At 59.2% G+C, this 27,330-nt stretch overlaps 1 protein-coding gene across 6 annotated transcripts; it reads right to left on the reverse strand.

Moving 5' to 3' along the window:
• Positions 1 to 223: 223 nt before the first annotated feature.
• On the reverse strand, positions 224 to 27,028 carry MICALL2 (MICAL like 2). Of its 6 annotated transcripts, none has more exons than XM_049904099.1 (19): positions 26,661 to 26,702; positions 21,843 to 22,043; positions 21,377 to 21,561; positions 17,098 to 17,146; positions 13,776 to 13,917; positions 12,748 to 12,929; positions 11,726 to 11,841; positions 9,550 to 10,353; positions 7,927 to 8,216; positions 6,963 to 7,056; positions 5,588 to 5,733; positions 5,048 to 5,218; positions 4,416 to 4,480; positions 4,213 to 4,336; positions 3,773 to 3,863; positions 3,590 to 3,663; positions 2,766 to 2,880; positions 2,085 to 2,131; positions 226 to 1,711 (listed from the first exon to the last, which is right to left on the reverse strand). In XM_049904099.1, the coding sequence occupies exons 3-19, from the start codon at positions 21,421 to 21,423 to the stop codon at positions 1,641 to 1,643; spliced, it is 2,628 nt and encodes an 875-aa protein (XP_049760056.1). In that variant the 5' UTR covers positions 21,424 to 21,561; positions 21,843 to 22,043; positions 26,661 to 26,702; the 3' UTR covers positions 226 to 1,640. The 6 variants fall into 6 exon arrangements, with proteins under 6 accessions (XP_049760058.1, XP_049760056.1, XP_049760055.1 ...); XM_049904098.1 differs by lacking the exon at positions 26,661 to 26,702 and adding an exon at positions 23,678 to 24,394; XM_049904096.1 differs by lacking the exon at positions 21,843 to 22,043 and having other exon boundaries at positions 21,377 to 21,684; positions 26,661 to 26,750.
• Between the last annotated feature and the right edge of the window lie 302 nt (positions 27,029 to 27,330).

A 27,330-nucleotide genomic window follows, 5' to 3' on the forward strand; every position in this document is an offset into this window, starting at 1 on the left:
CCTCTGCTCAGAACCCACATGGCACCCCGAGTCCCTCCATCCAGGCCCTGTTGATCACTTGAGGAGCCCCATTTCCCTCCCAGCCTCCAGCCCCCCACACACTGGCACCTTCGAGCTTCTAAACCACTTCCCAGATCCCTCTGCCCAGCCCCACCACTGCCAGCCTGGTGACTCCCCACCCACAGCCCAGGCTGGGATCCCTTGAGCCGCCCCCTAGACTAGGCCCCCCTACGACACCAAGCCCACTGCAGGCTGTTGTCTGCTTTCCCTCCAAAGCAAGGGTCTACCCCGTCTCACAGAAAACAGAGGTTCGGGGAGGGGAAGACTACTCTCACACATGGACCCCTCCACCTGGTTCATCGAGTGGGCAGGTTCCAGCCTGATGCTGGGGTCCTGGGGTCCAGCAGCCTCACCGCTGGGAGGAGCTTCGAGGTCAGGCAGAGCTGGCTCATTGCTCACGCTGCAGGTGCACTGAGACCCTGGATATGGGTTGAATTGCGCTCCCCCAAAAGACGTGTTGAAGTCCTAACCCTGTACCGGTAAACGTGACCTTGTTAGGAAATAGGGTCTTTGGAGATGTTACCAGTTAACATGAGGTCACACTGGAGTAGGGTGGGTCCTGATCCCATCTGAGTGGTGTTCTATAAAAGAGGAGAAGAGACACAGAGACAGACAGAGGGAAGGCGGCCACATGAAGAAGGAGGCAGAGATTGGAATGATGTGGCCACAAGCCCAAAAATGCTTCAAGCCACCAGGAGCTGGAATAGACAGGAAGGATACTCCCTGAGAGCCTTCAAAGGGAGCACAGCCCTGACGACACCCTGGTCTAGGACTCCCAGCCTTCAGAACTGCAAGACAATTCCTGCTGTTGTAAGCCCCCCAGTTTGTGGTACTTTGTTGTGGTACCAGGACACTGACACAGGCTGGAAGGGACAGTGACTCCCCATCACAGAGTATGAGGCAGAGTTGGGTGAAGCCCAGGTCCTCTGAGCCCCAAGGAGAAGCCCCTTCCCCAAGTTCTCCCGCTGACAGCGTCACTCTCCGTTGAGAGTCAGCTGGAATGGCAACCCCGATTCCAGCTCTGCCTAGACCCTCAGACCCTCAGGTCCAGTAGCGGTGCAGACTGGCCCTCCCCCAGGGCCCACTGTGCTCACGTCTATAGCGGCCACCGTTTTGGAGCCTCGGTGTGAGCCTGCTGTCGCTGTTTAACTGGAGGCACCCACGGATGTAGCGCCTCCATGGCCAGCACCTGGGGGCTCACAGTTTGCACCTCAGTTTGCCACAGTGCCCCCCTCCAATCTCTCGTGAGTGCAGCCAGGCTGGGAAGCACCAGATGCTCACTCCATTGTGGCCAGGAGAGACTCAGGGAGGTCAGTGCCAGGTCCGAGGCCACAGAGCATGTCCATTCTGGGGGTGGACCTAGAACTCAAGTCCGAGACCTCCAGGCCCAGGGTGGGGCTGCGGGGACACATGGGGCCGCCAGTGCAACGGACACAAGGCAAGCATGGTTAGTCTCTTTATTGAGGCCGACAGATCCCACAGGGAGGGCCTCTCCAGGATCCCCATCCTACCGCTGTCCTCTCCTGGGCCCCAAGGCCTGCCCGGCCCCTGGTGAGGGTCCCTGCTGCCCCAACAGCAGCTCACTCAGGGGTCTTGCCTTTACTCCTCCAGAACTTGGACAAGCGGAACTTGGGCTTCTTTCTCTGGAGGTCTGGGAGGCGGGATGGACAGAGAGGCTCTGCTTGACCACCTCTCAGCCATCCCACCAAGTCCCCCTTTCGGAACTTTCCTCCCCTTGCATCCCCCCCCAGCCCAGCCCATGCAGCACCTGCAGGAAGCCAGCCCAGTGTGGATCACCCACAGACAGGGCACACCTGCTCTGGGGCTCCCACCTGGGCTGGGTGTCACATGAGAGCAGGGGTCCCTGCCCAGCACACTGGGGGTCTGAAGCAGGAGCTTATCAGAGTGGTCCTCCAGCTGTTCATGGAGCCTCCCATGCCCATTCGGAGGCTGCCCCCAAGGGTGGCCCCCCACCTGAGCCCCCAGCTCTGTCCCCCCACATCCGCCCAGGTCGCCATCAGTACCCAGCTTCTGGATCATGTCCTGTAGCATCTGGTCCTCCTCTTGCTCCCTGAAGCAGGGATGGAGGTTGTTGTGAGGGCAGCGTGCCCTGGAGAGGGGGGCTCACCAGCCTAGGGCCCTGGACGGCCCCACCCCAATGCCGCAGCTACCTGCTGTCTGGCCTCCCCCTACCCCATGCCTGGTGTCCCTGCTCTGCGCCCGGCCCCTCGTCAGCAACCCGAGAAGGGCCCGGGGAGACCCGCTCCCTGGCGCCTATGAGCTCAATCTGACATTCAAGCCCCAGCCTCAGCCACGGGCCCTGCATGGCCAGGGCCGGTGCCCTACCTGGACCCAGGGACAGAGACAAGGGTCGGGGCGGGGCAGTTCTGAAGCTCTGCTGTCAGCGCAACAGCCAGGAGACACCAGCAGCTGTGTGAGTTCAACCCACTCAACGTAATGAAATACAAAAGTCTCCCAAGTGCTCAGGGGCCACAAGTGGCTGCTATACTGGACAGTGAAGGTTATAGAACATTTCTGTTTTCTGGAATGTTCTACTAGACGGTGCTGACCTCAAAGGCCAGGGATAGCTGGGGTGAAAGGGGCCCAGTGGTGAGCTTGGTAACACTGAATGAATGAATGACCCTATCAGAGACTGAGGGGGGCCTGGCGCCTCCCTGCTGAATCGGGTGGGGGACGGGCCCCACCTGAGCCGGTCCTCATCCAGGCAGTTGACAATGTCACTTCGATCATTCACAGTGTTCACATACTGGTTCAGTAGCTCCTTCTCCCGCTGTCGGTCCCGGGGAGACTTCAGGGCCTCTGCAGGGACAGCCAGGCATCAGCGGGACCCGGAGCCCCAGGGACAAAGCGTCCCCCTGATTCATTCAACATCAGATTGAAGGAGTGAATGGGGCCTTGAAGGGTACCTGGGACAGGGTCTGTGGCCTGCGGTGGGTTCTCAGTAATGCCAATTGAATGGATGAATGAATAAATGAACGATTGAATGAACGAATAACCCTATCACAGACAGTACTGCCTGCCCTTCCCTCTGGGCCACCTCACCCATCCTCACAAAATCTCTGCCCATTGTTGTTGCTGTTAGCTGTCACTGAGCCAGCTCTGACTAATGACCACCTCCTGTACAACAGAACAAAACGTTGCCGGAGCTATCTTCACAATGGTTGGTGTGTCCACTGTTGCGGCCACTGTGTATTTTGAGTGCCTTCCAACCTAGGCGGCTCGGCTTCCAGCACTGTACCAGACAATGTTCTGTTGTGATCTGTAGGTTTTTCACTGATTAATTTTCAGAAATAGATCACGAGGCCTCTCTTCCTAGTCTATCTTAGCCTAGAAACTCCACAGAAATACTGTGGGTGACCCTACTGGTATTTGAAATACTGGTGGCATAGCTTCCAGCATCGCATAAGCCACCACAAAGCCACACGTGGACAGAAGGGTGGCAGCTCCCCACTACTAAGGATGATGTGGAAACTGAGGCTCAGGGGCATGAGGGCAGGGGGCAGCTCACCGGGCTTGTCCATCAGCCGCCGCAGCTCTACCTCCAGGTCCATCTGCTGCTCCTCCAGGTGCTGATCCTTGGACCTGCCCATGAGGACAGGTGTCTGGGGCTGGCCCCTGGCAGCCCTCCCCACCCCCTACAGCTGACACCCACGTGGACATCAGCTCCTCACCCGCCATGGCCGACACTCACTTGTACATCAGCTCCGATTCCAGCCTCAGCAGCAGTTGCTTCTCATGGATGAGCAGGAACCACTCTACCATGAGGCTGTCCTCCGAGGCATCTGCAGAGAGGAGCCGACTGGGTCAGGGGGCCGCAGGGCCTCCAGACCCACACGCTGTGAAACGGCCCTGGTCTGAGCCCAGGGTCAGGGGTCAAGCTGGCACTCAAGGTACAGCGGTGAGCTGGCCAGGGCTAGCCTCAGGCTCAGGTGTGGAGACACCAGCTGGAGGGCCGACCTGGGTCGAAGGGCTGGCCCAGGCCGAGGGTGTGCATGGGATGGGGGGGTCAAGCTGGGCGGTGGGCAGGCCAGGCACTTGAGCCATGGTAGGGGTGAGCTAGCCTGGTGGCTTCGGGCCAGCCTGTGCCTGGGTGGGCCTGGGCTAGCCTCGGACTCACACTTGGAGACTCACCTCCCTCTGCCGCCCGCAGCCGCCGCTCCAGCTCCACACCCTTGAGCTCCAGGGCGTCCAGCTGCCTCTCGATGTCCTGCACCTGCCGCTGGATCTCCTCCTGGGGCACTCGATCTGGGTGTGGCTGCGGACATGGGGCAGTGAGCAGCCACTGGGGCCAGGGCAGACGCCTCCCCACCCTCACCCCAATCCAGCCCACTCACCCTGACGAGGGAGGCCTTGGCCTTGCAGGACGGGGTGGGGACACTGGCCAGGCCCGGGGGTCTCCCTGTGGAGGAGCAAGGTGATCCTGGGTAGTGGGCCAACATGACCCCACCAGCACACTCTACCATGATGTCCCTGCTGTATACTCCACCCAGGCCACCCACCTCACCTAGAGCTGAGGTCCCAATGATGAGAGCTCAGAGGGACAGACCCAGGTCCTGTCCCCATGAAGCACCTCTCACCCACCCTGCCCCCCGAGGCCCCTCCTCTGTTCAGCAGTCTCCTCTGGGGCTCTGGGGCTGCCAGGAAGTTACATGCCATTGTCACCAGGTGTCAATGACCACAAGAGCCAAGAGGCCTGGATTCTGATCAGTTCCCCAACCTTGTCACAAGGAAGGTCCTGACACACAGGGGGCTCGGTCTCTAGGCCACCTTGCCTCACCTCAAAATTGGCCAAGCCTCCAGGTATCTGCGCTGGCTGGTCCCTCCCCTGGGCTGCCCTCCTGTCCATTCTAGGCCTGGTGAGCTCCTATTCACCCTTCAAATCTCTACTCGGCACCTCCTCTGAAGCAGAAGCCTCCCTTCATTCATGCCCCAAACAGAAACGAAAGCCAGGGTCTTTGGAGCTGACCTGGCTTGTCCCAAGGGTGGGCCTCTGCCTCCTTCCAGCCAGGGGCCAAGGATTCCTGCCCAGTAGGCTCAGGCTTCAGCCAGTCCCCGGACACGTCCAGGCTGGCAGGGACAGCCAGCCTCCTGCGGCGAGACGGGGAGGGGGATGCAACTGCTGCTGAGGGAGGGAGAGCTGTGGGGGGAGGGAGAGCCACATCAGACCAGCAGGCCAGGAGCCCTCCCCACCCCTCAGCCTGGGGCTCAGCCTGGGGCCCACCAGGTGGCCAGGGGGAGCCTGAGGTCTGTCCCAGCACAGCTGGGGCCTGGGCATCATAGCCCTTCTACGCACGCTTGGCCCAACTGGCCAGGGAGGGCAGAGTGTGACACTCAGAGAGAAAAACAGAGGCCCAGCTGGTTGGGCCACCCGGGACCATCAACTCTGAGCTCCAGCCCAGCCCCCCAGCCCCCAGGCAGCTGCACCCCAAGAGTAGGACTGCCTGGCCCCAGACTCCCTGGCTGAGCAGGTAGGCAGCTGGAGTTCCTGGGGTCCCGTTCACGTTACCTGGGAGGCTGGGTCCAGGGGTCCTGTCAGGCCGTGCTGGGGTCAGCGTGATGTGGACACCCCCCTTGGAGTTCCCTGACACCTTCCTGGGGGCTTCCCCTGCCCCTGACTCTCCCGGGGCCTGGGGCCCCTTCAGCTCCAGAACCCTGGATGGAAGGAGGGAGGTGAGCCTTTATACCTGCCAACCCAGGCCTGAGCTGCTGAAGAGGACCGAAAGCCTGTGCAAAGCCAGATGCAAACACCTCTGTGCAGCACACACCGGCCCCAGGTCAAGAAAGGGCCTCACCTGCTTTCATGGGCACCCACCACCACGTTCCTGGGCATGGACTCTTCTGAACACCCAGAGGGCACAATGGACACCCAGATGTGTTATTTCCACATCTATCTGTGCACCCATCTTCAGTCAGGTGTCCACAGGGAAGCTGTGCACAGGCTCAGGTCCAGGCCTGTGTGTGCATGGGTGTGGACTGTGCCCCCTTCGGCCCTGGCGTGTGGAAGAGCCCGTGCCTGAGGAGCCAGGGTGGGGCAGGCACCTGTCCAGCCCTCAGAGGTGCAGCCTCCATCCACAGAAGGCTGCAGTGGAGACCACTCCCCCTCCCCTGTCCTTACAGAGTTTTCTCTGGAGAACCACCCCTGCCCATGGCAAAGCAGTCAAGGGAGGTGACCCCAGGCACTGGTGTCAGGGGTCAGGCCTCAGGGTGAGACCCAGGAACATGCTCTTGTGTCCCCACCCCCAGGCACAGTGACCACCTCAGAGCTGAGTGGGGACACCACAGAGGATGAAACTCTCTGAGCCTGCCCTGCCTCCGGTGTCCCCATCACAGGAGGGGACATGTCATGTAATGACTTCCCATGTCACTGACATCACACGAGCTGACTGCTGTGACCTACGGCTGATGCTCACGAACAAAGAGACATGCATACATCAGGCGGTCAGTGTGTGTGCTGTCAATCCTCCTTAAGCATCTACTGAGTGCTTACTGTGTGCCAGGCCCTATGCTTCTTGTTTATTACCATCGAGTCGATTCCAACTCATGGCAACCCCGTATGTGTCAGAGTAGAACTGCCCCATAGGGTTTTCAATGGCTGTGATCTTTTGGAAGCAGATTCGCAGGCCTTTCTTCCAAGGCACCTCTGGGTGGGTTCGAACCAACAACCTTTCGGCTAATAGCCAAGTGCTTAACCGTCTGTGCCACCCAGGGACTCTCCTGGGTCTGTGTCTAGTCTGCTCCTTATATTCTCCTCAAAAGTGATATAAGGCCCCATGCTAGCCTGGGGATTCAGAATCCTGCTCAAGCAAAACCCACAGGTAGAGGCCACACAGATGTGGGCCAGGGCCGGTGAACCCCTGCTGTAGCTGCTCGCCTGTCCTCACCTCTCAGCAGGGCTTTTCTTCTCCACAGGTTTCAGGCGGGCCCTCCACCCTGCCGGGCTGTCCTCCGGGCTCTCCTGGAGGCTGGCACTGGGACCTGAGTGGGTGCAGCGAGACAATCAGATGGAAGTGTTGTGGATAAGGGGGCCCTCACCCCACCCATCTTTCCACGGCTGCCCCACCCTCCAAGCCCGAAGCCATACAGGAGAAGCACTGGACTGGGAGTTCAGAGACAGGTGTTTGTTCCCAGGGAGGGCCACACCCTCTCCAGGCCCTAAATGACCCTCCAACCACATGGTCAGGGGGACGGGCAGCCCTGGCGGGTGGGCTTCTCCCTGGGTCTGTGCAGAATCAGCAGGGACTTGCGTGTCCCATCTTCGTCTGCTTGGTTACCACCCCGAAGTGGCTTTGATGGTGGCAGCCCACCTTGGTGAAGCCCCAGACACCTCAAAAGACACCCAGGTGCCTAGCAAGAAACAAGCTCCCCATTTGGTGGAAAGGCAGACTTCCCCAACAGCACAAGGCCGGGGACCAGGAACCCCCCACCCATGGCAATCCTCCTCCCAGAGAGGGGTCCTGAGCCCCTAAGAGTAGAGCAGGGAGCTGCAGCCCAGAGCCGAGGATGGCAGCTCCAGCCCGTCTGGCACCAGAAACCCGGGACGCTCGGCTGCGTCGGCAATGCAGCAGTGACTGAGATGGTAAACGTCCAGAGGAGCCACTCTGGAGATCTGGACAGCAGCGGGGACTTCACAGTGTAACCCCACAGGCAGCTACCATAGCACAGGGGAACGTGTGGGACAGGCTGAGGGTTGGGATACAGGGGTGCCACGGGGCACAGTCACAGAGGACAAGATGCCAGGAGTTGGACTGGGAGACAGCCGAGGCTGCAGCCCCTTAAGGAAGTGGGGAACGGCAGCTGAGCAGAACAAGGTCCTGCAGCCTGTGTCCGCCCACATCATCATCTTACCCTTGGCAGTCGGAGGCTCTTCCGGGTTCACCCTGGAGCCTACAACGGGCCTGCTGCCCCCCAGGCTGACCACCGGGCTGTTCCTTCCAGCCTCGGGTGATGAAGAGGCCCTGGAGGCAGTGCCCACGCTTGGGGGTGCCCCCAGCTCAGCTCTCGAAGGGGCCTCACTTCTTGCAGTGGGGCAGTGCGCTGGGGGAGGCATCGCCCGTGACAGCTTGGCTGACTGACTTGCCCTTGGCCCTTCAGCTTTGGGATGGGAATTCAGAACAGGAGAGGAGGCTTGGGGCGGCCTGTGGGTGAGAGGTGGGCTTTAGGCACGGGTGCACTCAGGAGCCCTCCATCCATGACTCTCCAGGCAGAAACTCCTCGGCCTACAGAGGAGGGTTCCAGCAAGGTGGGCCCAAGGGCACCCACTGTATAGTTGGCAGATGATCATACCCTGTTTAACTCTAGTGTCAACTGAGATGAAAACACCCCTAACATCCCACCTGCAGGGGCCCAGAAGGCGTGGGGCTGAGCCATGCAGACCCCTGCCCTGAGCCATGGCTACCCTGGACCTGCCTAGCTCAGCCTAAGGGGTCAGCAGGCCTCAAAGCCCCTCCGTGCTGAGTCCTCCATACAGCTGTGTGTATTTAGCACCATCCTGCATACGCTGGCCACTGGCATTCAGAGCCCAGGCTGGGGGTACCAGGCCCTCCTAGGCCAGCTTCTACATGCACACTGAGGCCCGGGCAGCTCCTCCTCGTTCACCTCCCTCTTGTCTTCTCCTCCTCTGGGCCCAGGGTGGCCAGGCTGGATTCCTAGGAGGAGCTGGGCCCCTCCCCAGCCAGACATCCCCCGGGAACACCCCCAGAGAGCCTAGCAAGGAGACTTGGCCCCCACAGGTGCCCTGGGTCCCCTTAACCCCCAAGAGTGGATAGACAAGTTCACACTCCTCCATGTCTGTGCCCACCCTGGGAGCCCCCAGGCAAGGGGGGTGGTCAGGCAGGCCTGAGCCAGGGCGCCCCAGACCACAATAAGGGGCGGGTGAAGCAGTAAACAGTGTGTGAGCGGCCTGAGACACTGAGTCCTTCATTCAGCTGCATGTATTTGGCGCCGTCCTTCTCCCCACTCTCTAAGGGACCATCCTTTATTCGATCAACAAACACCAGCTCAGTGTCTCAAGTGTGGAAGGCCCTGGGTGGTACCAGGTAAGCTGAGTCTCGCTCAGGGTCAGACATGCTGGCTCCCTGACCCAATCAGCATGGGGACTTGGGAAAGCAGAGCCCCATTCACACCCGTTTCTCCATCTGTAAACCAGGCATCAGACCATCAGATAATGACAAACGGGTGTGCCATGTTGCAGGAGGTAGCCACCACCGCACATAGCGTACCCCGATTTCATTGTAATAACCACGTCCTCCTTCCTTGCCCCTCAAGTACTCCATGCCCACTGACTCATGCTCCCATTTCTCAGACCCAGAAAACTGAGGCCCAGGGAAGCAATCCCTAAGGCCACAGCCAGGGAGGACACAGCTAGGGCCCCTTCCCAGGCTCCCCCTAGCCCTTCTGGCCTCCTGGTGGCCGTCAGCGGCTGGTGGGCAGGTATGGCCCTCATACCCAACCCCTTCCTCCTCCACCGACCTGCCGGGTGCCTCTGCAAGCACCGGAAGGGCCTTCTTGAGGAAGCTCAGCGCTTGCTCCCGGCTACTGTCTGCTGGAGGTGTGTCCACTGGATCCAGGCCTCCTGGGCCTGCCTTCGTGGGCCTCCGGCTGGCTGGGCCATTGTTGGGGACCTGGAAGAATCTCTCCCGGGCCTGCTGGGTCCTGGAGGTTGTGGGGGTCCAGGTTGGAGGGTCTGTGGTGCCCGAAGATGCTGGACTTGAGCTGAGCTTGGTCTGAGGAGCTGTGCCTCCTGGAGCTACCTGGACCTGTGGCACAGCTGGACGAGGGTCCCGGGTACTCAGGTGCCCTGCCGGCTGAGGCCTGACTGTCATGGTGCCCTGTGCCAGCGAGGACCACCCGATCGGTGAGCTGTTCGTCACCCGTGCGCTTGGCTTGAATGTGGGGCTGGAGGCTACAGGGCCCACAGGGAGCCTGGGCATGGCAGGGCTCCCTCCGTGGACATGAGAGGAGGCAGCAGCAGTGGGAGGGTCAGGTATCGACAGAGTAAAACTTCTGGCCACTGGGCCGCCCACCACAGGCTCCCTGGCTGGGTGCTTGGCCTCTAGGCTGGCCTTTCGTGGCCCATTCTTCTCCTGGGCCTTCTGTGGGGTGCTGAGGGGCCTGGAGTTCACGGGGGTGGCCCCCAACTGTCTAGGGGTCAGGCCTGGTGATGTAAGGCTTGCAGATGCAGCTTTGGGGTGGTGGCTAATGCAGACGAAGATGCCCGGCTCCCCCGTGGCCTGGTAGGCCCCTGAGTGTAGTGTATTGGAGCACTCCTTACACCTGGGGAGGGGGCAGAAAAAAACATGAGGAAGCCCCCAGTTCCACGCCTGTGTTCTTCATACTTTCGCCCATTGTTCACCCAATCTCATTCTCCCTAAAACACACCCTTAAGTATCCTGTGTCCCTCCACTCCTGTGGCTGTTCATTTACTCAACAAATACCTCTTTTACTGGGTCTTAGCCATTTTACTTCCTTAAGGCCGTGGACACCCAGGAAGTGCTTGTATATGTGAACACACACAGACAGGCAGAGACAGACAGCCAGCCCTGTATGCCACTTCAGGGGGCTGACCCCTGCAGGCCTTGTGGAGTGTTGGGGTAATAAAAATATGGAAGGCTCTCTTAAAAGTTTGCAAGCAGCCATCCAAGGCATGACAATTGGTCCCTATTCACCTGGAGCAATAGAGGAAGAAGGAGTGTCAGGAATAAGAGGAGGAAATGAAATGCTTGGCTAATTGCCTCCATGAACAACTGCCTCCTTTGTCATGAGACCAGAAGAGCTGGATGGTGTCTGGCTACCATTAGTCAATGTTCTGATCAAAGGTTCTATAGAAGAATCCTGACCAAAAGGGGGGACTGCAGAATGGAATTTCAAACTCTCATGGAATCCAAACTTTCTGGAGCCATGGAGGCTGCATGAACCCCTGAAGCTATTATCCTGAGACAGTCTTTAAACCTTAAACCAAAAACATCTCCTGAAGTCTTCTTAAACACCAGACAATAGTTCAGCTAAATTAGTAAGGAATGTCTGTCTCGAGCATTATGCTCTTTGAAGAACTATCTACATGGAAGTGAGTTTATGTGAATAAGGAACAGAACGTAAGGAGGAACAACTCAGGAAAGTGAGAAGGGTTGCACAACTCGCAGAATGTAACCAATGTCACTGAACTGTACACGTAGAAACTGTTGAATTGGTGTATGTTCTGCTGTGTGTATTCTCAACAACAATAAAAATAAATAAATGAATAGCCTGTTGTGTAATGCCGTTACGTAAATAAATAAATATGATAAGGAAGATACCAATCTTGCCCTCCAGAGGCTCCCAGGCCTGGAGAGTACAAGGTAGTAGGAGAGAGAGACTGCAGAAGGTCACAGAATAAAAAGTCCTAATACAAAGGGCTTCAAGTTAAAGAAGGGAGACTGAGGTATCTGCCTGGAAAGACATCACGAAGGGCTTCTCAGAGGTAGTGTTGGAGAAGGGTTGGCTGAGTTGAGACGGAGGGATAGAGGCCCAGTGGTGTCAGGGAATGGGTGGACATTTGGGCTAAGGGAGGAGGACAAGGCTGAGGAGATAGTGGCCAGAGAGGAGGGCCTTGGTGATGTCTGGGGAGGATGGGAGCCTTGGGAGGTATTTGAGGAGGGGAGGGACCCACCTGAAGCAGTTCCGGTGGTAGAGCCTGCCATCCACCAGGTGTCGCTGCACGAGGTGCACATGCTTGCCGCAGGCCGCACAGATGCTGCTGACCGAGCTGCCCATGGGGGCTGGGCCCTTAAAGGGGGGATTCCAGGAGTGGCTGAAGCCCAGATGACACTTCTGAGCCCCACCCTGCCACGGAGGGCCAGGACATGTGCTCTAACCCCACCATCCTCAGAGCTAAGGGCAGGTAGATGCCACCTCACAAAGCAGAGGGCAGGGCTCCAGAAAGCTCCCACCTGGCAGGGACACAGGTGGGCCTAGGCCCAGCTGGGCCAGACCCCAAGTCAGGGCCTCCAGCCTGGCCCATGGGGCCCTCCAGCCTCAGTACCCTGAGAGAGGGTTCAGGACCTGACTTGGATGGTCCCAGGAGGGCCAGGGGACAAATTCCAGTCCCCTTGTTTCTGCCCACCCCCTCCACCCAGAAGCAGAAATTCAATCCTGTTCCAAACAGCCAGTGCCATGTTTTGCCCTAGCTCCACGGAGCTGGGTGTGGCAAGCCCCGGACAGCAGGGGGCACCAAAGCACAAGTTATCACCAGCCTCAGTCTCCACCTCAGAAAAGTGGGGGTTCCCTACACCCCTTTGCAGGGCTGACCTGAGGAATAAAGGCCACACCCAGCATCCCCTCCTGGCCCCGCCCCCGGAGGTAGCCTGGATCAGAGGCCAGAGGATAGACTTGAGCCCAGATAAGTCTGGGTCCAAGGTTTGAGCTCTGCTTGGCCTGTGTGCACTCCCTGAGCCTCGGTTTACCCGTCTGTAGAAAGGGGTCACAATCCCAACCACCCAAGGCTGAAGTAGTGAGCCAGTCCCCTAAAGGTGGACTGAGGCTGTACCCCAGGCCCCCAGCGGAGACCCATTCCAGCCGGGGCTGTTTGTTCTGCTCCGCCCCCCGCCCCCACACTCCCATGAGCCCCTTTCTTTCAATGGGAGCTGGTAGAAAGCCCAAGATACCAGATGGAGGGCAGGCGGGGCTGCTTACAGCCTTTGGGGGAGGGCCCTGTGCCCCCGCAGCCCTTCCCTGAACAACAGGGTTGGTCTTGGCTGGGGACAGTGGCAGGCTCCGGGGTGGGCCAGGCGAGGGCAGCTGGGCCAGGGTCTTCTTCCCAGACGGTTCCTCCTCAGAGTCTGACGGTGGCCTCTTCACACCGGCCATGCCCCCAACTAGCATGAGAGAGACAGGGCACATGAGAGAGAGGTGGGGGTGAGGGTGGGCCTGGCCCGGCCTCCCCGGGCTAGGAACCTACATCTCCACCTGGGAAGCACCAGCACGGGGCCTGGCTCTCAAGGTGGGGGTATGGACAGCTGACCCCTCCTGCTGTCTCAGGGCCGTTCTGGGGAGGGGGTAGCCCTGAGCGGAGCCTTGGCCTCCCTTCCTCCTCCCCTCCCTGCTCCAAAGTCCCATCGGGTGGGGAAAATGGACTTTCTGTTTCCCATGAGTGGGGACGTGAAGGCGGGCTGGCCCCTTGCCCAGTGATTCCGGGGATTTCTAAGGCCTGGGATGAGGAATGTGGGGGCGGGGAGGGGCTGGAACAAACGGCCCTGAACCGGGGTGAGGAGCCTGGGCCAGCCCTCCCTGCCTTGGTCCCACCCTGCCAGGGCTAGAAGTCAGAACAAGTAGGGGAGGGGGTGTCTGGAGCCAGGCCTGGGGGCCCACCCAAGGGCTGTCAAGCTCCGAAAGGAAGAGCAATGGGCACAGAGCATCGGGGCTCAGATGGGCACACTGAGGCCTGGGAGGGCAAGGGAGGAAATGAGCCAAAGAGGGAGTGGAGAGCCAAGCTTGCCCCAAGAGAAGGTTTTGTTGTAAAGGTTGGGGGACTGGAGGCCTTGCTCACCACTTGCAGGCAGAATGGGGGGCCCTGGTCCCCCCAGGAGAGAGACACAGCCCCTGCTCCCCAGGCTGGTGATGGGGCAGGCTGGTGGGGAGGCAGGCGTGGAGCCCTGAAAAGGCAGGGGGCACCCCCAGCAGAGGGAACAAGGTGCACTAGGGCAGCAGGTGGTGGCACTCACTGGGGGAGCGGCCATGGAAGTAGTTGTAGTACTGGGAAGCGTAGGTCAGGATGCTCAGCCGGTCGGGCACCTTGAGGGCCACCATGTCCTCTGCGTCCAACAAAGCCGGGATACCCAGCTGCTCCTCAGCCACGCGGAAGGCCTGGTGGGGGGCGAGGGGCAGCAGTCAGCAGGGGCTGGTGGGAGACACCTCCTCCTCCTCCTCCAGGCGGTAGGAAACCCAACTTGGAGCCCAAAAAAGGTCTGGGTTCAAGGTTCGAGCTCTGCTCTGCCTGTGTGCACTCCCTAAGCCTGGGTCTGTAGAATGGGGCCACAATCTGAACATGCAGGGCTGAAGGAGCTCAGGTCCGGGTGGGGGACCTCTTGATAAGGGAGAACTGAGGTTTGGGGGACCTCAGTCCCATGGCACCCTTGAGACTCCCCAGATACCCCACGCAGCCCTGGCTGACACCAAACCTTAAATGGTTGGGAGCAGGTCTCCCAGAGTAAGGGGCTGGCATCACCCAGACGCCACCGAGTCCTCCCTGGGGCTGCAGGGGACACAAACATGGCCAGTGTCCTTGTAGCCAAAGCAACTAGGGAGGGTTCTAGACTGAGATCTGGATAAGATACACTGGGCTGAGGAGGGCTGCTTGAGCCAGGGTAGCCGCATTTAGAGACGCCTACTGCATTTTTTTTTTTTTTTTTTTTTTTTACTGCATACCAGACATCACAGACTCCAGCTGGTAGCAGCCCCTCTCCCATCCCCAATGCCCACCCTCCTTCACCCCTCAAGCATCCGCCCCACTGATCTTTGATTCCACTGGGGCCTCCAACTCCCAACCCCACAGCTTGCCACCCAGGAGGGAATGGGAAAGACTAAGAGATGGGGTGGAAAGCCTGGTCTTGCTCCTGCAGTTGGGGTGCGACTCTGCCCTCCTCCCTGTCCCTCACCCTCTCCTTCCCAGGGCCCACCATTACAGCTACTTCCCCGCACCCACCCTCACCCAGCAGACTTGGCTGAACTCAGGGAAACCACAGCCTTGGAGACACACGGCTCCCCCACCTGCATTCACCCAGGCAGCCTCTAGACCAGGATCGGGACCCTGGTGGGGGCACTGAGAGCCGCCTGAGGCCTGGACCTCCTCCCTGGCTCTCTGCCCCTGACCTTGCTCACACCTGGTCCTCTGTTCAAACTTTAGCCCTTCACACTCAAGGGACCACCTCATCTCCCAGGCCCCTGAGCCATCAGAAGCCTCATAGGGGATCCCTTCACCCCCACATCCCCGCATCAGGGTTCCTGAGCTCCTCTCCCTCCTGGGACCACGAGTCACCAGAGCCTGACTCCAGCCATACTGGGAGCTGAGACCCGCCCCTTCGCCTCTGAATGAGGCATCACCCCAGCCAGTCAGTCAACCCTCTTTCTCCGCATCAAGTCTTCCTTTTGGAACATTCTGGGCAGCCTCACAGACACACTGAAACCTCCATTTAAAAAATGAAAGTTGCCTGTTAACACCACTTCTGAGACAGCCTCCCCGTTTTCCGAGTTCCTTTTTCACCAAAACTCCCTGGGGAAAGCTGTGCTGGGATTCCTCTCCTCCCTCACTGCCCTGGAATCCCCTCGGCATCCAGGCTCTCCCCTTCCTGCCCCTCCTCAAAGGCCCCGGTGACCTCGTGTTGCTCAATCCGGTGGTCAGGCTGTGGCCTGGCCTTCCTGGGCCATTGAAGGTTTGGACATGGCGGTCACCCCTGCACCCGGATGCGATGGCTCCGGTCTCCCCGGCTGCTTCCTCCCCTTCTCTGACTTTGAACATGGCCTGTCCTTCCTCCCAAATCCCACCCAGAAGCCAGGGCACTCCAATTTCTAGCGAGGGCATTCCAATTTCTAGTGAGGGCACCCCACTATCTAGTTCTAGCCTTTCCCCAGGCTCTGGCTCGACTCCATTCAGATGTCTGCAGCAACATCTCAGTGTAATCACACCTGAAATGGGGCTCCAGGCAGCTCCCAGACCTGGCCCCCCACAGCCCCTGGTCCATGCTCAGACCCCCTTCCAGAACCATCCAGGATTGCTGCCTCCCTGCAGCCCCACCACTGTGGTCCAAGCCCTGTTCCCTCTCCCTGCCCCCTCCCCCATATCCTTCCCAGCAGCCTGAGAGACGCTGCTAACCCAGGAGCCGCTCCCCAAATCCCCACCCCTCCAAGACCTCAGAGCAGAAACCAACATCCACTACAGCCATGCTCTGCCCTGCTCCTCAGCACCCACCCCACCCTCCCCTCGCCCACTCAGTTCTAGCCCCACTGGCTTCCACGCTGTTTCTCCAACAAGCCTCAGGGCCTTTGCACTGGCTGTCCCTTCTTCCTCCCCGTCTCCATGGGGCTCCCTCCTCACTTCCTTCCCCAAATGTCACCCCTCTGCAGCCCCCAATGTCCCCTGCCCCCTTTTCTACTCTGTGTCCCCACAGTCCTTATTCTCATGGATATATGACAATGTTTTCAGGGTGGTCCAATGGAACTTTCTGTGGTGATGGGCACATTCCATTCTGCGTTGCACTGTACGGCAGCCACCAGCCACATGTGGCTTCTTTGCACCTGAAATGTGGTCAGTGCCATGGAGGGACTTCATTTTATTTAATTAATTTAAATTTGAATTCAAGAACCACAGGTGGTGAGGAGCTGCTGCACTGGGTGGTGAGGGGTTAGCCAGGTATCTGCTCACTGCCTGCCGGCACTCTCCCCCTAGAACATCAGACCTAGGGGGGACAGCAGGAGCCCAGGGAACATTTGCTGAATGAATGAATGAATGAATGAATGCTGCCTTTCCGTGCATCAGCCCAGGAGTGACAACAGAGCCGATTGTGTAGCAGGGGAAACTGAGGCTGGCCAGGAGAATACAGCAGAACTTGGATGCAGGCCCGCCTAACTCCAGGACTGGCATCAGGTGCAACCAGGCTAGAGGCTGGTCACATGGGGTGGGGTTTGGCAGCTGGGTCTCCCAGGCCACCCACTCCTGCTGGCCTTGGGTGGTCTGGCTGGGCCTTCGTGGAGGAGAGTCACTGGCCACTTCCTGCCCCCTCCCTCCCCAAGAAAGGTGGGGAGGACGGCAGACCCTGATCTACAACACTGGGGACTCTTTCTGGAATTTCGGGGTCACTGACTCCAGCCAGGATTCATTGTGGAGCTTGGAGCAAGCCCCAGCATCAGGGCACCCAACAGCAAGAGGCCTGTGGAAAGGCCAACCTCTAGGGTGCCCAGTGGCTTCTTGGACCTGGGTGGGGTGCTGGCAAAGCTGGGCTGGCCCAGCTCTGAGGCCCTGGGCTATGACGGCAAGTCAGGGGTACTTACCAGCTTGTTGTTCTCATAGATGTTTTCCTTCCTGAGTGCATCAAAGTCTCTGGAAGACAAAAACACGTGTGTCCAAAGCTGCTCAGAGGCCAAGAATGGCAGGGCTGGGATCCCTGTCTGACCTTGCTCTGAGCACTGTGGCACTGCCCAACATCCCTAGTCTCCTGGTGCACAGACGACCCTCGACTGGTCCCCCAGGCCAGCCTCACCTCCAGAGCTCTGCAGGGACCCACCCCTACCCACTGCCCCATCTCCATCAGGAGCGGCAGGAGGCAAGCCCAAAGACCAAAGCCACCAGCCCGGGCAGCCCAGCCAGGACTCAGCTCAGGGTGGCTAGCCACCCCCTCACAGTTTGGCAGGAAGGTGGAACTCAGGAGGTCCAAATTATGAAAGCTACTTTATCTATTTTTGCTTTTGTTGCTCAAGGTGGTGGAAAAAAAAAAAAAAAAAAAAAATATATATATATATATATATATATATATATATATATATATATATATATGCTATTAATGTGCCTATTTCACAGACAAGGCAACTGAGACTCAGAGAGGTTTGGTGACTTGCTCGGGGTCACACTTCTGAGAAGAGAGGACTTGAGCCCAGGCCATCTGCTCTGGATCCCAGGTGTTTAACTTCCGATCATTTGTTCATGGAGTGGCTTCGTCCAGCACCCACTGGGCATTCAGGCTCACCCCAAAGAGGGATGGGCCCTAAAGGCTGGGAATATTGGAGCCTCTGGCCCCCCAACACACACATGGCAACAGCCAGCTGCAGAGCCGGGGAGCATGGGGGCGTTTCTGTAAAGGCCAAGAACACAGTGAACGTTTTGAGGAAGGAGAGGCTGGGGACAATGCCCAGACATGGACACCCCACATGCTGCCACACCCAGAGGGTATCGTGAGCAGAAAACACAGCCTTGAACACGCAGCAGCCCACATGGCCTGGCCACAGCTGACATCTCTGGGAATGGGGCTGAAACGGTGGTCTGTCCACTTTGCTGTGTGGGTCCTGCAGGGTGGCTTTGGCCATCCCCGCATGTGAGCCTCAGTGGCCCAGAAGGCACCCGAGCTAACAGCTGATCTTGCCCAGCCAGGCCTAGAGGTCGGACCCCAGGCAAGCCCTCTCTGCTCTCGGGGCCTCAGTTGCCACCTCTGAGAAAATGGCCGCTGAGTTTTTTCCACGGTGAATGTGAGGCCCGGGGCAGCTGCAGACAGTAAAGCTACCAGATCCCGAGTGGAGACAGGGGAGCCTGAGGCCCCTACAGCCACCCAGCCTGGGATGGCCAGGGTCTGAGCCCAGCTGACCAGCAGAGGCTGACGCTAGTACAGGTCCTATTTCCCTCACCCCATAACGAGCTTCAAGGCCTGACCAAGAGCCCATTTTACAGATGAGGACACTGGGGCTGGGGGTGGCTTCCCACGACCACACTGGGGGATGGGGGAGGTAGGATGGAGCTTCGCCCAGCGTCTCCCTCCTGGCCCCTTGTCTCCCACCCCCCACCGTCTGCGTCCTGCCCTGCCGTCCATCAACCTGCCTGGCTCTTCTGGGAACGGCAGATGTTTCCGCTTGGACTGTACCAGGTAATGAGCTCCACATGTTCTGAGCGCCACGTGTTCAGACCACCGGCTGACACAGTGAGCGTAAGCTCAGGACAAGACACTGTCCCTGGGGCGGTGGGGACTCGGGTGAGTGCAAAGAGGAGCCCCGTCGGCTTGAAGAGCAGGGACCAGGCTGGTTCCAGACCTCTGCCCCTACACTGGTGCCTCTGTCCAGCACCCAGCCTCCTGCCACCCTTTCTGAGTCTACCCCAGATACCAAATGACCACAAGTAGGTCCGAGAGCAGAGAAGGCAGTGATCTCCCCCCAGATCCCAAGACCCCTGGCCCTGCCCTTGGCCTCCCTCGCAGTCCCAGTCCCCTTCCCCCACCACCCAGGTCATTGACTGCAGGAGGCCCAGCCAGAGGGCGCAGGGTCACAGGCTCTGTTTTATCTCCAAACAACACCAGAGAAGGAGACCCCTCATTGGCCTCCATCCAGTCCTGGAGGGGGCCGCACCCCCCTCCCAGATGGACCCAGGACCACCCGTCGGCTCTGCCTTTCCAGTCTCTCCTACAGGCCCCAGAGTGAGCTTCTCCAAGCTTCAGGCAGAGCAGGGCACCCCGAGGACAGAGGGGCCAGGATAGCCCTGGGCACGGTGTTTGATTTGCAGAACGTGCCCTCCGTAACTCAATTTCAAGGACCGCTGCCCTCAGGGCCAAGCCCGAGGTACTTCTTGGGTCCCCCCAAACCTCCTCAGGGCAGGTGGGTAGCTGAACCATCCTGGCCAGCCTCATAGCCACCAGCTCTCTTTTACCCTCTGACCTCAGCTCAAGCTGTCCCGTACACCCAGACACCCTTCCCATCTCTTCCTGAGGTCCCCCACCAGTCCCTTAGCATAGCCTGTCTCGGCCTTGGGGTGGGCGGCCAGTGAGCGCGGCCCTGTAGCCCGGGGCACAGCTGTGCCATTTCATGTTCCCAGAGCTGAGCTCAGAGGTGGTGTGGGAGCCAAAATTGCCAGACTCAGAACTGCCCACAACCCTATTCGGAGAGCACCTGGAGTCCCCCACTCATGCCCTCCGGAAGTCCAGTTCAACCAGTGTCCCCCAGCATGGGGACCAGCCTGGGCTGGCCTGGGAGAGATGGTAGCCTGTGCTGGGGGCCTTGCTCGACAAAAGTGCCCCTCTTGGCACCAGCTTCGCCCTACTCTGGGAGCAGCTGCCCCTCGGTGGGTACCCAGAATGAGATGTGGAGGGCCACTGCCACCTACCACCCCAGGTGGGCTGGGACCCAGGGCTGCCTTTGGGAGTTGAAATCTTCATCATTTGATATCAGGTCCATTCTGGTACCACTCCAAGGTACCAACAATGGTACAGGACAATGGGTTTCTCTTTTTATATGGCCTTTTAGGCCATGGTCTTGTAACTCCTACAAAATGATTAGGTGGGGTTATGCAAATAAGGTACCTGCGGCCCACCAAGGGGATTGGTCAGTTTTGCCATCACTAGGCTTAAAAAGAGCTAATGCCAGAGGAGCTGGGAGCAGGGTGTGTCCTTTGGACCCAGGGTCCCTGTGCTGAGAACCTCCTAGATCCAGGAGTCAAAAGGCTGTAACACTGGAGACTGCACAGGACCAGCAGACAGCTGCAGTGGGCTCACCTACTCACAGAGTGAGCGTGCCGAGCACCTTCAGGCAGGCGGCTTGCTGGAGGAGTGAGATGCTTCCGGGTACTTGTTATCAGAGCTAAAAAGCTACAACTTGTCTGAACAGTGCAGAGGCCAAGAGTGAGGCCTGCCTGCCAGCGGGAATGGTGGAGAAGGAGCTGAGAATTTAGAAGCTGTCCTGATTGGCGAACTGTATCCTGTCTCCTGAGTTGTTCCCGTTACTTCCAAGTCAATCCTGATCCCAGGTTGTAACCTATTACTTCCCTAACAAACCCCATAATCGTGAGTGTGGTCTGTGAGTTCCGTGTGGCCAGTGCAATCCATTATTGAACTCAGCAAGAAGTAGGGAGTGCCATGCGGAGGATGGCTGGTGTCAGAATTCATAAAATAAATAAAACGTTGGAGAGTGGAGATACGTCTGACCTCCACCTCCTAGGAATCAGCCTTGGGCTGGCCTAGATTTTCCCCTCTCCCCCTTGAAGTTGTATGAGGTCTGACACCACCATATGACAGATGGGGCCAGGCACACAGGTGGCACTCTATAAACGCTGGTAGAGGAACTGGTCCATCTGATGTGTGCTGAGAGAGGGAACTTTTGCAGGACTGGTTTATTCTTTCAACACTGGCTGAATGAATGAATTCACTGGGTCTCTGTCAGTCAGAAACTCTGGTGGTGCAGTGGTTAAGAGCTACGGCTGCTAACTAAAAGATCGGCAGATCAAATGCTCAGGCATTCCTCGGCAACCTTACGGGGCAGCTCTATTCTGTTCCTACAGGGTTGCTATGAGTCGGAAGCAACTCGATAGCAGTGGGTTTTTTGGTGTTCTTGGTATATGTCAGTCAGAGACCCTGGGTGGTGCACACAGTGAACACACTCAGCTGCTAACTGAAAAGTTGGAGATTTGAGTCCACCCAGAGGCGCCTCAGAAGAAAGGCCTGGCAATCTGCTTCTGAAAACCCTATAGAACCCCGTTCTACTCTGACACACATGAGATCATCACGAGTTGGGGTCAACTTCACAGCGACTGGGTTTTTATGACAGCGGTGGAACATCGGTGCTCCAGGGGTCGAATTCTCACCTTCTGTGCTGGAGACCCGGGTTCAATTCCCGGCCAGTGCAACCCATGCACAGCCACCACCCATCTGTCACTGGAGGCTTGTGTGTTGCTGTGATGCTGAACAGGTTTCAGCAGAGCTTCCAGGTTAAGACGGACTAGGAAGAAAGGCCTGGGGATCCACTTCTGAAAATCAGCCAGTGAAAACCCTGTGGATCACAACAGTGCTGAACCCCACCTCCAGAACTGACCACGGGGATGGCACAGGACCAGGCGGCATTTAATTCTGTTGCGCGCAGGGTCACCACGAGTTGGGGCCAACTCCACCGCAGCTAAGAACAATGCATGTCAATGGTCAAATGTTTGCTGTGACCGTCCCTGCCACCTCCCACCAGGGCACAACTGACCCATGACCACAGGCCCCAGTTTGCTGACCCAGCGCCTCTGGGCACTTGGGGATGGACGTCCCCTAAATTCCTGGAGCACTGACCACATGACGCTTCTTTCCTGGAACCAGAGGCAGCCCCGCCAGGGATGGATGCTGGGGGATGGGCAGCAAGGAGGAAAAGTCTTCCTTCCAGGCACATCTGGAGTTAATCCCACTGGGAAGGGAAGTGAGAGGGAAGAGGGAGGGAGGCAGAGGCAGACAGACACACAGAGACACTGAGAGACAGAGAGACTAGGAGAGAGGCTGAGAGACACAAACAGAATGAGATGGAGAGACAACAAATCAGAGATCAAGAGGAAGGGAGAGAGAGACAGAGAGAGGGAGAGAGAGAGACACAGAGACACAGGGAGACAGAAACACACAAAACAGACACAGTTACCAAAGAGTTACCAAATAGCAGAGACACACCAGAGAGACCAACCCAGACAGATGAGATCTAGAGATACCCAAGAACAAGCAGTTCCAGGAATCAGACCCAGAGGGCAGACCTGGGAGAGAGGCAGCAGCACTGGGGAACAGGGGAGAACACTGGGGGGCTGGGGCCAGGGAGCAGTGCGGGGGCAACGGGAGGAGCAGGCAACAGGAGGTGCCTTAGGCATGGGCAGGAAGGAAAGGATCTGGGAAGGGACAGGGCTGGGTTCCCGGGACCCCTTCTTGCACCCCATGGACAGAGGCGATACCGTGCCCTCCCTCCCCTCCAGTAGGAACAGACCCTGCCTGCTCCCACCCAGAGCTGCCTCCTCCCAGCTAGAGCAGGGCCTAGCCTTGGGGTCCTGCCATGGGGTCCTGCCCTGGGGCTTTGGTCAGGGTGGTGGGGGCACCGAGCTCTGGAAGCCCCCCTCAGTTCTGGACTGTCCCGAGTCCAGGGCTGCCTGCCCCCTCCCCCTCCTTGGCCTGCTCTGGCTAGAAGGCACAGGCAGGGGTCTGGGCAGCTGGCCCTCGGGCCCAGAACAGAAGGCCTCTGTCCCCTGGCAACTCCTGCTGACCGCCAGGCCTGAAAGGGAGGTGAGGTCAGCCTGCTCAGTGGCCCACCCTCTGCTCTGGCCCTGGAAGGGACACAAAGCTGCCTCTGAGCATGGTGGGAGGGACTCCTGTGTGAGCCTTTCTCTGACTTCAAACAACAGGTGAGTCTTGGGGGCCCCTGCCATAGTTGGGGGGATACCCCTGCCTTCTGCAGACCTCCAGGGCTGTGAAAGATCTCAGAGAGAGTTCGGGTCACCCCTCCATGTGCCTGGGGGAGGGGGCCCAAGTCACACAGCATGTTTGCAGCTGAACCCCAGCTTCCTGACACCCCACCCAGTACCCTCCCACAACTCACCCCTCTTTCTTGAAACATCTCCAGGGAAGGAAGCCCACAAAGCTCCTCTGGGGTTCTTCCCAGCCCAGCACCCAGACCCTGCACCCCCTGCTCCCTCGCTCACTCCATTCCAGACTCCCCACCCCTGTCACATTCCCCTGCTGCCCCAGGAGCTGGAGGGGCATCTGGGAACCCCGGCACCCCAGGTAGGGCTGCCAGCCTGGCCACACTGCAGGGAGCCAGCTCAGCCCAACTGGTTTACAAGGAAGGCAAAGAGGGTGGGGCTGTTTGTTCAGGTAGTGCCAGGCTCAACTAGCTGCCGGGCAGCAGCGGCTGGCGTCATCGTGGAGCGGGCCCTGTGGGCAGATTGTGCCTGCTGGGGAGTGTGGGTAGGGTCCGCCCATCCAGAACCTTCCAGGCCTCCTGCAGAGAGCCTACAGCACCTGGGATGGGGCAGGGACCAGGTGGGCACTGGGCAGGTGGCTAGAGGAGGGGTTGGGCTGGGGGGTAAGTGGCAAGCCCTTAGCTCCTCCTCCTTGCTGGGTGTCCCTGGGTGAGCTAAACGGAGGCCCATGCGCACCTCACAGGGTCCTTGCGGGGTTAACCAATGCAGGTCATGTGTGCTGCGGGGCAGGGACACGGTGATGGTGAACTCCCAGGTCTCCCAGTTGGCATGGGGCCGTATCTTTAAGCCCCAGCAATTGCAGGAGCTCGGAACTGGGAGAAAGTGATAGAGGAACTCAAGAGTCTCTACCTGGCTGGTCTGGCACCTGAGCAGAGCCCTCTTCACAGCTGCTCTTGGGCTCTAAGAGGAAATGGGCTTAGCATGCAGCAGGAAGGGTTTATATTAGACAATGGGAAGGACTTCCTGGTGGCAAAACTAGGAGATAGTGAGACAGGATGTTCATGTCCAGAGGGTCCTTTCGAAAAAGGAAGAGAGGGGAGGAGAGGGAGCGTTGGGGGCACGGGGATCTCACCCAGCCCAAGGTTGAACCCAAAGTCTGACCTTGGGGGGGTTCCTCTGAGAGGACAGCCACCCTGTGCTTGTCCTTCTCAGATGATCCCTACCTCTCCTGGCAGCTGCTAGGGCCAGTGGGGCAGCTCAGGGGCTTTGAGGCTGGGGCTTTGGAGACATGCATGGAGGGACCCCTACCCTTGCCGCCACCTTGCCCATAGGCATGCAGGGGCCAGAATGGAAGCTTCCCTGTAGAGTGTGTGTGTAGGGGGGGCACCAAGGCACAGATACAGGCACAAAGGTGCTCAGGCTTATATACATGTGTTCACACCCCACACATGCACACACACTGATCACACTCATGGTAGTCTCTCAGCCAACACCCCCAAACCCCTACCACACAACAACACCTCTGAGCCCCTACCTCACACTGGCACCCCCGAGCTCCTACCTCACACTGAGCCCCAAGCTGCTACCTCACACCCACACCCCAAACCCCTACTTCACACCAACACCCCCCAGCCCCTACTTCACACTGACACCCCAAGACCCTAACTCGCACCAACACCCTGACCCCCTGCCTCATGACACCCCAAACCCCTACCTCACGCTGACCCCCAAACTGCTACCTCACACCCACACCCCAAACCCCTACCTTACACCGATAGCCCCAAACCTCTACCTCACACTGACACCCCTGAACCTCTACCTCACACCGACACCCCAAGCCCCCGCATATCTACTGCACCCCAACCATGTCCCATTATCTATAGTGCTCCAACTACATGCTGGTATCTGTCAATCATCTCCCCCTCTGGGGGGAATGTTCGACAATCCTGTTTGCAACGAATAAGTCACCCCCATACCCATTTGCGTGCGGGCAGTTGGCCTCATCTTCCTACAGCTCCCTCCTGTCCTAGCCCTCACCACTGCCGGGAGTCACCTTACGTTTTTATCCATTCACCTGTCCACTGTCTGAATCTACAGCTAGAATGTCATCCCCACGGGCCGGGGCCAAGAGGGTCTTGTTCAGTACCCCATGTAGGGGTACACAGTAGGCCCTCCCTAACAGTTGGTCCAATGTGTGCATGCCCATGTGCATGCCCCCAGTGTGCTGCCACGCTGGGGCAGCCACACACATACTCCTGGAGTTCTGACCCCCAGCACAGTGGGACCAGATGGGAGTCCTCCAGGGGCAGAAAGGCCCCACATCTCAGGGTACACTGACCCTCCCCCAGGAGTCTGCTGGGGCTCAGTCACCAGCCAGCCCCACCCAGGACCCTGCACCAACCCCAGGCGGTGCTTGTTACCAACCAGCCTCTGTGCTCCAGGTCCCTCTCCCTCACCCCCATGTCTCTGGCTCACCCCGCATCAAAGCTTGGCGTGGAGCTTTTGATGCGAAGCTCATTCTGCAACAGCGTCTTCTCTTTCTCCAAGGGCAGGAGAGGCCAGATTCCCAGGCAAAGCAGAGGCCACTGCCCAAGTGCCACATGGAGACTTCCCAGGAAAGCATTTCACAACCTCAGGGCAGGAGCCCAGGGCTGGAGGAGAAATGACAAGAGGCCTCGTTCTGCAAGACTAGCTTCCTTGTAGAGAGTGGTGCCCCAGGACAGCCCCCGGGTGCAGGGGAAGGGCCCTGAGCAAGGAGTTCTCCTTGCTGGGCCGCAGTTTCTCCATCTGTACAGCAAGGGGCCTGACTGAGGCTGGTCATCTGGAAGGGGCTGCCTGAGGCCTCCCCACCCAGTGCACATCTCTCCCCACCCCTGGATCCAGCCAAAATTTCTCTAGGGAGGGCTCTTAAACGTCACGTCATCTTTCTTCCAGAAGGTGGCTGGGCTGTGGGTGGGCATCTGAGGATCCCCCTTCCTGAGCATCCAGACACCTAACACAGGCGTATTGCCTCAGCTGCTAAACCATTGTGAATTCAAACACCGCAGGGCACCAGGTCCCAGGCACTCATCCACAGAGTGTTTGTTGAGTGAATAACAGACTGAGCCAGTTCAGAGTCAGGCAGGACCCTCCTGGGGGAAGATAGCCTGGCCTCCCTTCCCCACCCACCTCCTCTGGCTCCCAAGGGTGGGAGCCCAGCCACCATCTCCTCACCACCACCTGAAGGTGCAGAGGCCGGGGGGGCTTCCTGCTCTGCATCAGGCTCCACAGTGACCCAAAGCTGCATTCTCAAAGGTGCCTGGAGGGACCGGGGAGGCAGGGTACCCACCTTTGAAGCTCCAAGTGACCCTGGAACAATCAGAGGTTTCTGGGGGCCTCGAGGGCAGCCCTGTGGCCCTTTTAGGGAAGAGGCAGGGAGAAAGGGATGGCTGAGGCCAGAGCCCAGGACACTGGCCTGAGTCACAGGCTGACTAACGCCCGCGGGGGAGGGAGGAGAGTTCCTAGCTCTGGCCTCAGCTCCACCTGGCCACGGACAAACTGAGACAGAGGGGGCAGCCCGCAGGGCTGAACTGTTTCCACTCCGTGGGCCTGGAACAAGTATGGGCCTCAGTTTCCCCATCTGTGTTGGCAAGAGCGCCGCCCTGTGCAGAAGTCGTGGGGCCGGGCCGCTGGCTGGGTCAAAGGGCGCCCCTGCGGGGTAGAGGGGACCGGCACTCACATGAGGTCGGGCCGGTGGCGATGCAGGATGGCGCAGAAGGCCAGGCCGTCCCGGAACGAGGTGGTCATGTTGGTGATGTTCACGTCCCGGTAGCCCTCGCACTGCTGCCGGCACCACTGCTGCAGCGCCTTGATGGCGGCCATGCGGGCGGCGGCGCGCCGGCCGGCGGAACCGGGCTCGGGCTGCGCTGAGAAACTCCCCTCGCCGCTTCCCCGGACCGCGCGGGACGGGACACCCGGCTCGGCCCGCCCGGCGCGCGGACCCGGCCGGCCCACAGACTGACGAACCGAAGGACGCGGCTAACCTCGGCGGCTGAGCTCGGACAGAGTTGGCAGGAGGAAGAGGATCAGCGGCCGCCCGGCCGGACCCAGAACACGGGCCAGGCCCCGCCCCGCCGGCCCCGCCCCCGATCGGCCCCGCCTTGGTACCGCCCCTGTCCCCCTGGGCCACGCCCACGACACAGACTGCCCTCCAGTCTCGACCCCGCAGCCCAGGCCCCCCCGCGGCCCGGGACCCAACCTGCCCACTAGACCGCACCCCCGTCGCCTAGACCCCTCCCCCTCCCAGCCGGCCACGCCCAGGGCCCGCCTCTACCCTCTTGGCTACGGCCCTGCCCGGGACCCCAACCTGCCCGCCGGTCACGCCCCCAAGAGCTCAGGCCGCGCCCACT

The sequence above is a fragment of the Elephas maximus genome, chromosome 12 (assembly GCF_024166365.1).
Source record: "Elephas maximus indicus isolate mEleMax1 chromosome 12, mEleMax1 primary haplotype, whole genome shotgun sequence".
Lineage (NCBI taxonomy): Eukaryota > Metazoa > Chordata > Mammalia > Proboscidea > Elephantidae > Elephas > Elephas maximus.